Source organism: Triticum urartu, chromosome 3A (assembly GCF_056163025.1).
Source record: "Triticum urartu cultivar PI428250 chromosome 3A, HENAU_Tu73, whole genome shotgun sequence".
Lineage (NCBI taxonomy): Eukaryota > Viridiplantae > Streptophyta > Magnoliopsida > Poales > Poaceae > Triticum > Triticum urartu.
In genome coordinates, this window is record NC_141875.1 from 367,679,368 (window position 1) to 367,690,026 (window position 10,659).

General features: G+C 47.2%; 1 protein-coding gene across 1 annotated transcript; it reads left to right on the plus strand.

The window, feature by feature from the left end:
- The first annotated feature begins 1,631 nt into the window (after positions 1–1,631).
- Positions 1,632–9,491, plus strand: LOC125529971 (beta-galactosidase 2). The gene is made up of 19 exons (XM_048694392.2): positions 1,632–2,008; positions 2,119–2,214; positions 2,325–2,437; positions 2,709–2,775; positions 2,865–2,957; positions 3,050–3,193; positions 4,086–4,174; positions 4,269–4,374; positions 4,459–4,546; positions 6,625–6,743; positions 6,835–6,999; positions 7,174–7,346; positions 7,425–7,534; positions 7,632–7,741; positions 7,830–7,940; positions 8,024–8,125; positions 8,217–8,422; positions 8,516–8,834; positions 8,936–9,491. Exons 1-19 carry the CDS (start codon positions 1,823–1,825, stop codon positions 9,044–9,046), a joined length of 2,508 nt encoding a protein of 835 aa, XP_048550349.2. The 5' UTR covers positions 1,632–1,822; the 3' UTR covers positions 9,047–9,491.
- Positions 9,492–10,659: the final 1,168 nt, after the last annotated feature.

Below are 10,659 nucleotides of genomic sequence, written 5' to 3' on the forward strand. Positions count from 1 at the left end.
TTTTGTTGAGCGTGTGTGCCAGGAGGGCATATCCCCGACGGTTTCTGGGTCGTGTGGGAAGAACCCCTTATCGTTCTCACTTACTAGGCGACGGTTCAGAATGCCGTCACGAAAAGGGGTTAAAAACCGTTTATATAGCACCCCGTTGTACCAGTGCTCCTATCTACTACCTCCACTAGAGTCATGATAAACGGCCACCCCACCCCCACCCCCCCATTGGTCATGCCTGCGGCCTGCGACAGGGCGACCCCATATCACCCATGCTATTCGCCATCATCATTGACGTCCTCAACTCGATGCTCCTCCGTGCCATCGACCTTGGCCTTATCCAGCACCTCACGGCTCGACACGCTGCCTCGAGCATATCTCTCCATGTGGATGACGTCGTCATATTTTGCCACCCAGACTGCCACAACATCTCGGTTGTTCGTGAGCTTTTGCGTGTCTTCGGACTGGCATCCGGCCTTCACACAAACTTTGGCAAATGCTCGGCCACGCCTATCTAGTGCTCGGATGATCACATCGCCACCCATCACGGGCGAAATGCAATGCCCGGTGAAGACTTTCCCGGTGCAGTACCTTGGTCCCCACTCTGCATCCGCAAGCCTTCCACCACGAGCCTTCTACCGATCGTTCACAGGCTTGAGCGGAAGCTATCTACATGGAGGGCGTCCATGTTATCCAACGGAGATCGGCTTGCCCTTATGCGGCACGTCCTTTGCGCCATCCCGACCCACTTCCTCATCGCCATCGCCCTCAACCAGTCTGTCCTTAAGAAAGTGAACAAGATGATCCGTGGATTTCTTTGGGCTGGGAGTAAGGAGGCGAATGGTGGCCAATGTCTCATCAACCGACAGAGAGTCTGTCGACCACTCTCTCTCGGTGGGTCGGGCATTCATGACTTCTAGCGCGTAGACATTGCCCTTCGGACGCGCTGGCTTTGGCTCCAACGCACGGATCCCTCTACGCCATGGAGCCACCTGCATATTTTACACAACGACGACGTGAGCGTCATCTTTCGAGCATCCACCACCTGGACTATCGGGAATGGTACTAGCTGCAAATTCTGGACCGACCACTGGATCAGCGGGCGATCAGTGGCCGAGATTGCACCTCAAGCCTACGCGATGATTCCTCAGCGGCGCCGCAAGATACACACTGTCCGCGATGGCCTACACCACAGATCTTAGGTGCAGAATACTACTTCCTTTGTCCCATAATATAAGAACGTTTTTGACACTAAGATTATTTTAACATGCGTCTCACCGTGTGGCCAGCTCCTGAATTCCACCGAATTTCCCATCCTATCTGACCCAGTTCTCACTACTCCTAGATCCTTGCTCCATCTCTCCTCGCAGACAAAAATATCCTCGCTCTCCTTTCAAAAGAAAAAAATTCCTCGCTCTACCTCTCTTCTAGCCTTATCACCGACAAGCAAATACTACTCCACTAGGCAAATATTCACAAGCACTATTCAATACAGAAAATAGCATTACCAAACACTAAGCCGCATAAATGTTTAAGAGAGAAAGCCATCATCAAGAAAGAGGAAATGAAGCGCAAAACTACAGCCGTTGCAGATCGGGAGTGGCAGAGGGAAAGCAAGAAAAAGGGAAAGGAACCAGCTGCGGATTCTGGACGGTGAAGCACGAGTGAACCTGACAAAGCCAAAGAGAGAGAGAGCGCGTGTGTCCTCCAGCGAGCGCCTCACTTCACTTCACTTCACTCCCACTCCCGGTGGAGGGAAAGCACCGAAAGGCGCCGCGTTTCCGCTACTTTTTTTCCACCGCACTTCCCTCCCTTTCCAGCTTCAGTCCTTCCCATGGCGTCCTCCGCGCTGCCGGCACCGTCCGTCGTCGCCGTCGCCGTCGCGGTCGCGTTCGCGGTGGCCACCCTCGCTGCGACGGCGTCGGCGGCCGTCACCTACGACCGCAAGGCACTAGTGGTGAACGGCCGGCGCCGCATCCTGCTCTCCGGCTCCATCCACTACCCGAGGAGCGTGCCCGAGGTACCGGCTTCTTGCTTCTCCAACAACCCCTGTCCCGCTCTCTTTCCCGAGAATGCCGGCTCCCAGCGTGACTATTTTCTTTCTTTGCTTGTTTCTGCGGCCGCGTGCAGATGTGGCCGGATCTGATACAGAAGGCCAAGGGCGGCGGCCTCGACGTGGTGCAGACGTACGTGTTCTGGAACGGCCACGAGCCCTCCCCTGGCCAGGTTGCTGCTTTCTCCAAGAACCCACCCGCCTGCTATGCTATGCTATGCTAAAAAAAGGTTGATTTGTTTTGCTTTCTGATGCTGTTGGGTGAATCGATTATATTGTGCAGTACTATTTCGAGGGGAGGTATGATCTAGTGCGCTTCATCAAGCTGGTGAAGCAGGCCGGACTCTACGTGCACCTCCGCATTGGCCCCTACGTCTGCGCCGAGTGGAACTTCGGGTAACAACCACCTACTACACCCGCATTGCTCTCCACATTTGTTACTCTACCAAATAAGCACTAGCAGGCTGATTAGTAAACGCTCTTATATTTCTTTACGGAGGGAGTAGTGATTTTCTAGGTGCCAGTTACTGCTCGTGCTAAATCATTTACTTCAGTACAGTTTTGTGGACTCAGTTTACCTAACGAGGGATGTTGCTATATTGAGAAGTCTTGATGTTGACTTCTTTTAAAATACGAGTATGCTAAATCACACTCCGTTTGACTGCAGTGGTTTCCCTGTTTGGCTCAAGTATGTCCCCGGCATCAGCTTTAGAACTGATAATCAACCATTCAAGGCAAGTGTCGTCTTGGCAGCTCTGCTCTGTTTTAATCCCTAGCTTCTTTCTAAAATGTCTGTATTTTCCATCATGATTCTTTCAAACAGCTTGAGATGCAGAAGTTCACCACCAAGATCGTTGACATGATGAAGTCGGAAGGGCTCTTTGAGTGGCAGGGAGGACCAATAATCCTCTCCCAGGTATGTATGCTTCAAATTGTTTAACCTCTGTTGCTAGCATATTGGATTTCTTTTCAACCAGACCCACCTTTAAATCCTCATTGTCCTTGCAGATCGAGAACGAGTTTGGCCCCTTGGAGTGGGATCAGGGCGAGCCTTCCAAGGCCTACGCTTCATGGGCAGCTAACATGGCGATTGCGCTCAACACAGGTGTTCCATGGATCATGTGTAAAGAGGACGATGCCCCAGATCCAATTGTATGCTCTGCACTCCTTGGCTTTAATATATGTACCGCATAGACACTAGTTCCTTACAACAACAACAACAACAACAACAACAACAAAGCCTTTAGTCCCAAACAAGTTGGGGTAGGCTAGAGGTGAAACCCATAAAATCTCGCAACCAACTCATGGCTCTGGCACATGGATAGCAAGCTTCCACGCACCCCTGTCCATAGCTAGCTCTTTGGTGATACTCCAATCCTTCAGGTCTCTCTTAACGGACTCCTCCCATGTCAAATTCGGTGTACCCCGCCCTCTCTTGACATTCTCCGCACGCTTTAGCCGTCCGCTATGCACTGGAGCTTCTGGAGGCCTGCGCTGAATATGCCCAAACCATCTCAGACGATGTTGGACAAGCTTCTCTTCAATTGGTGCTGCCCCAACTCTATCTCGTATATCATCATTCCGGACTCGATCCTTCCTCGTGTGGCCACACATCCATCTCAACATACGCATCTCCGCCACACCTAACTGTTGAACATGTCGCCTTTTAGTCGGCCAACACTCAGCGCCATACAACATTGCGGGTCGAACTGCCGTCCTCTAGAACTTGCCTTTTAGCTTTTGTGGCACTCTCTTGTCACAGAGAATGCCAGAAGCTTGGCGCCACTTCATCCATCCGGCTTTGATTCGACGGTTCACATCTTCATCAATACCCCCATCCTCCTTGTTTCTTTTAATGTGCTGGGGTCATTCACCTTCATGGCCCCATTTTCCAAGAATGGAAAGAAAACGTGTCCATCATATTTACTCACTGGATTATCTGCCAAGCCTTTCATTTCTGAAAGGAACTTCCACCCTTACATGACATAATTTGGAATAGGAGATTTCACTCCGCTAGATCTCACTGTTGATTTACTGCTGGCAGATTAATACATGCAATGGATTTTACTGTGACTGGTTCTCCCCGAATAAACCTCACAAGCCTACCATGTGGACTGAGGCTTGGACTGCCTGGTAAATCCATCCTTCTCTCTCTAAAGGGCTAGTACCACATGATATTTTATATGTTTATCTTTCTCCATGTAAATCTTCTTTTTCCTTACCGCAGGTATACAGGCTTTGGTGTTCCGGTTCCACATAGACCAGTAGAGGATCTAGCATATGGTGTTGCCAAGTTTATCCAGAAGGGGGGCTCTTTTGTTAACTATTACATGGTAAGTCACACTGATCCTTTCTGTTTAACTGAAGCTTATCATGTCACCAACTTTTTGGTACCAAATTGTGACGCCTCTTTTCAGTATCACGGAGGGACAAACTTCGGGCGGACAGCTGGTGGTCCATTCGTTGCAACTAGCTATGACTACGATGCTCCTATTGATGAATACGGTGAGTTTAGTTCTCCATGCTCTGTTTATCTTCAATGCATGCCTTGCTTTTGGCACATGTTACATTTTTTGGTAGAAAATTGAAGCTTCCTTACCCCCGGCCTCTGTACCAACTAAGGATGCATACAACCAAATTATTACAAATCTGATTAAACCGGCAAAAGAAAAAAGGGAAACATCATGGCAGATTATCAAACACAAACACAATACAACCCGTAGCTGAGTCCCTTGTAATCCCAAGGTTGAAGGCTACCAAGAGATTGTCCACACGCTAACACCAGCTACACAACAATGAGGCGTAGAGGAACTTAGTCTTCAATGCGACGCCTCCAACAAGAAATAGGACTAGCATAGTCGTCACCGGATTCAACCAATAAGGCCACATCCTGGATTTTCATCGGGCAGCATGTATCGGTCGGCGCACCATAGCAACGCCTTCAGGAAGGGAATGCCGTGGTTGCTAAGTCTAGATAGGCAGATAGCCAGACCTAGGTTTTCACCCTGGATAGAAGCTGCCGACTGAGCCCTGTGAGATGGCCCCCATGGCCGGATCCAGTTAAAGACTGCACCACCATGCAGTGCCTTGATCTGTCACCACCACAGCTGATTGCCTCGGACCGGCCTAGCTGATCATGCCGGCTGCCAAACGGCTACCGTGAAATGATAGCTGATACCGGCAAAAGGAGATCTCCAAAAGGAGACACATGAGGAGCTGACCGCCGTCGTCACCATCTGCCGGAGTAGCTGAACTGCCGCGATCTCCACTGATCACCATTGGATCCTTATAAGCAGGCCGCCCTACGATCTGAGAAGCTGCGCCGCCTTCTTGGATCAGTTGTCCCATATCCGTGCTGCCATGCCTCCAGAGGAGACCCGACGACGACGAGTAGGAGGGAGAGTTCCCCGATGTCAGGGGCTGGATAGGAGGCGGTCCCTGACAACGACGAGGTGACAGATCACAAGAGGCGGTGGTGGCGGCTGCTGCTCTGGGGGAAACCCTAATCGCCCCTGGTTGCATGTGGGCCGCTCAGGGAGCGAACCCTGTTGGTACATGGTATATACTCCGATTCACAAATATAATATGTTTTGGGTATTTCAATATGGACTAGTACATACGGACTGAAATGAGTGAATACACACACTAAAATGTGTCTGTATACATCCGAATCAGAAAAAGTTACAGTAGAACATCTTATAAATAGTGAACGGAGGGAGTACTTTGAACTTATTTCATGCCATATAGTGGTTGCTGCCACTTGTATATATTTTTGTCTGAAGCGGCCCTTGTATAGGCAATTGCCCTTACTAGTGAACTTGAATGAAACAATGATGCAGTTTAGGTATTTTCTGACACCTTCATCCCTTAATTAATTGTACAAAGCAATGTGGCAACATCCACATTCCACTCTGCAGTATCCAGGTTCAAGTCCACTAGTGGTAGGGGCGCCACCCTGTGGCGCCGCTTGAGAGGAAGCTGTGCTCATGTTTTCATTTAAAAAAAAACATAGAGTCCTCGTCTCCGTCTAAAAGAACATCTCGGAAAAAAAAATCCTAACCTTCATCTAAAAAAAGTAAAAAGGAAAAAGAAATTACCACCGCAGCCTACCAGCGAGTGCCACTTTGCATAATCCTCCATTTAAAAAATACCAGAGGTCCTCACCTCCATCTAAAAAGAAAAAAATACATTTAAAAAATAATCCACACCTTCATCTAAAAAAATTCTCACCGCGGCCAACCAGCTTGCGCCACGTGGCATAGCTGGTTGGCCGCCCTTCACGCGTAGCTTAATGGGTTTAATTGCCTGAGTTACAGAGAGATTTTCATCCACTCCAATTCTCAAGGTCCATAACCTTTTAAAGACACAGATGGAAAATAATTTGTTTCTCTAAACAATGGATTAGCAACAATGCAGTGTCTGATTGCACAAATCGTTTTATATATCACCTACATCTTAATGGTAACATTTCGTGCTACATTACAGCAAAGTTGTCGTTCTTTCTTTGTCGATGTTATACAGCATGTACTTTGTTATTATGTACCCTACCAATTTGACCGAACTTTTTCCCTTTGCTTCCTCAGGCTTATTGAGAGAACCAAAATGGGGTCACTTGAAGGAGTTGCATAGAGCCATCAAGCTTTGCGAACCAGCCCTGGTTGCAGGAGATCCCATTATATCTTCCCTTGGGAAGGCTCAGAAGGTTGTGATGACATTCTGTTCTTTTCTCTACTTGAGACCTACACTATTTCGTTCATAAGCCAGAACTGACTTCTTGGTAACTTTCTGTTCAGTCATCCGTTTTTAGGTCAAGCACAGGAGCTTGTGCAGCTTTTCTTGAGAACAAGGATAAGCTATCTTATGCAAGGGTATCATTCAGCGGAATGCATTATGACCTGCCTCCTTGGTCTATCAGTATTCTTCCGGACTGCAAAACAACAGTCTTCAACACCGCTAGGGTGAGATTAGGCACTTGAGCTACCTGGTTAATTTAGTTGGCTTGCTTACATCGTATATTCATCCAAGCTTAATCTGTGTAGTTTCTTTTTTACTAACGTTATTTAAAATCTGTATCTGATCTGAATTTTTGCCTTTTTATCATTATTTAAAGTTTTTGTGATATGCTTATACAGGTTGGCAGCCAGATTTCACAAATGAAAATGGAATGGGCTGGAGGACTCACATGGCAGTCATATAATGAGGAGATTAATTCCTACAGTGAGGAGGAAGCATTTACAGCGGTAGGATTACTGGAACAAATAAATATGACGAGGGATAACACAGACTACTTGTGGTATACAACATAGTAAGTTGCCTAACTCCACCAACAATATGAATATATGACTCTTTGCAATTCACTGGTACTAAAAGTTTCATTTTCAAGTGTTGATGTTGCGAAGAATGAGCAGTTCCTCACCAGTGGGAAGTCTCCAAAACTCACTGTGATGTCGGCTGGTCATGCTTTGCATGTTTTCGTTAATGGACAATTAACAGGTAACTATGAAAGTCTCTGCCACGCTTGACAAAAAATTGTGCATCTCTTAACTGTCAAAAGCAATTGATCTTGAAATGCTCTCCAATCTGTTCACAGGAACTGTTTACGGCAGTGTAGAAGACCCAAAACTAACGTATACTGGGAGTGTGAAACTATGGGCAGGACGCAACACTATTTCGTGCTTAAGTATAGCAGTTGGTCTCCCGGTAAGTGAATAGTTTGCTAACTAAGATAGTACTCTTGGTCATGCAATATTTGAGCCTTCGTATATTTATTTTCCATTCCTGTATACAGAATGTTGGAGAACATTTTGAGACTTGGAATGCTGGAATTCTTGGTCCGGTGATACTTTATGGCCTGAATGAGGGAAGAAGAGATCTCACATGGCAGAAATGGACCTATCAGGTAATGTATGTTGTTTTAATGTGCCGTCAAGTATTAACCTTGTGCACAAGCATTAACATAAAAAACCTAATGTATATGGGCAGGTTGGTTTGAAAGGTGAGGCTATGAGTCTTCATTCACTTAGTGGAAGCTCATCGGTAGAATGGGGAGAACCTGTGCAGAAGCAGCCGCTGACATGGTACAAGGTAATGTGAAATTTGCATGTGATTAGTTGCTACCCATGTGGTATAGCCATCATTTTTTTAGAAGATTTATCCCACAGTTCCCTCTTTTCAGGCTTTTTTCAACGCACCAGATGGTGACGAGCCATTAGCCTTGGACATGAATAGCATGGGGAAGGGGCAAATCTGGATAAATGGTCAAGGCATTGGACGGTATTGGCCTGGCTACAAGGCCCCCGGAACATGTGGTTACTGTGATTACCGTGGTGAATATGATGAGACGAAGTGTCAAACCAACTGCGGCGACTCTTCTCAGAGATGGTAGGAACTCCATGGTTTAGAAGTAACTATTACAGAACCACCCATGACATTATTTACAAGTGAAGCTCTTACATCTATGTCATGTTCCTTCAGGTACCATGTTCCTCGCGCATGGCTTAATCCTACTGGGAACCTATTGGTGATATTCGAGGAGATGGGTGGTGACCCTAGTGAAATTTCAATGGTGAAAAGAACTAGGGGAAGTGTCTGTGCTGATGTGTCTGAATGGCAGCCGTCGATGACGAACTGGCGTACCAAAGACTACGAGAAAGCTAAGGTCCACCTCCAGTGTGATCATGGGCGGAAAATAACTGAAGTAAAATTTGCCAGCTTCGGCACACCACAGGGGTCCTGCGGGAGCTACTCAGAAGGCGGATGCCATGCACACAAGTCGTATGACATATTTTGGAAGGTAATGGGTTTGCGACCATCGCATTAGTTGGGTTAGATCACAAAATCCTTTCTTTACCTAGTCGTGCTTGTACCTAGAATCTGAATTGGCATTTCTTGCAGAACTGCATTAACCAAGAGCACTGTGCGGTAAGCGTGGTTCCACAGGTATTTGGTGGAGATCCTTGCCCTGGGACAATGAAAAGGGCTGTTGTGGAGGTTATGTGTGGCTGAACTGCCAAGGTATGTTGTGGAGCATGGTCCATACAGGATTCTGGCAACAGGTGAAAGTCACAGTGACCGTGACGCACAAACTGTCAGAAGTTACAGAAATGAGTTGTATTTTAGACCGAATCATCAGCGTACGTATGTATTTAGTCTAGCCTATATATACATGAATTTGCACGGATGGTTAGATTAGGATCTGTAGGTGTGGAAAAGGGTCTACATACCGCTCGTCTGGTTTGCGGAGAGCCTGGATGAGACTGCTGCTCACCTGAATCCTCAAGTGCAATGGCTTCTTCTGGATTGGAAGAGGTCATGTTCATTTTTCGCTCATTGAAGGATGCAAAATGTAATGTGCAGGGGCACCACTCTATTCATGCATTGCTATCTTGATTCAAAGTAGTGAAAACAGGAAAATGGTTCAGCTCATTAATAAAATTGCTCCGTTGTGTTATGTACTCATGCGTCGCATATGTGCTGTGATTATTGAGATGTGGTTTGGTTCAGTTGGTGTCAGGTCACGTGTCAATTTAGGCCTGTCGTGTGATGGCTGATTTGTTTGGATGTGAGTGAGAGTGGTGGATCTGGTAGTACAGGAGACAAGCGATCTATTTAGTTTAGGGCCTATTAGGCATGTACAATGGTGAGAGAGAAAACGTAAGAAAAGACTTGTCTTCTCTTATTTATTAAGAGATGATCTCTTAGCATAATATGGCTCATCACGTTTTTACAAATAGTTTGTTATAGAAGATAAGCATAAGAGATAACCCATTATAGATGTTTATTCTTTTGTCATCTCTAAATTAAATGTAATATGTAAGATAAAATTGTTTTATCAACCATTGTGCATGCCCTTATGATTGTATTGCTCGAGTGTTGGTCGGTGATAGGGAAGATCATCGGAGAGAGGTTTCTTGGATAACAAGGTTTTTGCCATGACAATGACTCAGGAAGAAAAAGGGGTAGGTGAGAACCTTACCACCAGATGACCCTACAATAACACAATAGCTAGATCTTTCGATTTTGAACTTCGTCGGAGGGAGGTCGGAGGGAAGGAAGGAGCTCGCCGGAGGGCTACCCACCATCTATCTTAGGGTGGGAGGTGGGGACGGAAGAGCGACGGTGGCTGGGGGCGGTGGTGCAACTTCGCCGGAGAAAATCTCCGTCGACGCCAGGGCTAGAGGGATGGGGGAGGGCAGCACGGTGGTGGGCTGCGGTTGGGGAGAGGGCGGTGCAGTGAGGATGTGCGGGAACGCCGCGGGCGACGGAAGCAGGCGGCTAGACCAGTGGGGCGCGACGGTTCAAAGGAACAAGAAGAGGGGCTGGATGTTGAAGAAGGTGACCCGTCCGTCCATTTCCCAACGGCATAAACCAAATCGTCTGACCACAAATTTTCTCCAGGCGACTTTTATCTAGCCATGCCCATAGAATAACTTGGATCCTTCTCGAGAGGCCCCTAGCTCCCCTTATATACCTGGTCGAGCTAGGGTTACATGGCTTGGGTCGGACTACAAGTGGACCATGTTGTGTATCAGTGGATTGTCCGTTCCCCTGCATCCCAAATGGCGCGAAAACCGGCTAATGTCTAGGCCTCGGAGATTATATGCCAGCCTTCGCCTGGC

What these genes read in the sequence shown, in the direction of transcription:
- LOC125529971 (XM_048694392.2), top strand. Translation starts at nt 1,823, where the DNA reads ATGGCGTCCTCCGCGCTGCCGGCACCGTCCGTCGTCGCCGTCGCCGTC. An exon ending in ACGATGCCCCAGATCCAATT is followed by an intron (nt 3,194 to 4,085) that starts GTATGCTCTGCA and finishes TACTGCTGGCAG; the next exon opens with ATTAATACATGCAATGGATT. An exon ending in CAGTCTTCAACACCGCTAGG is followed by an intron (nt 7,000 to 7,173) that starts GTGAGATTAGGC and finishes ATGCTTATACAG; the next exon opens with GTTGGCAGCCAGATTTCACA.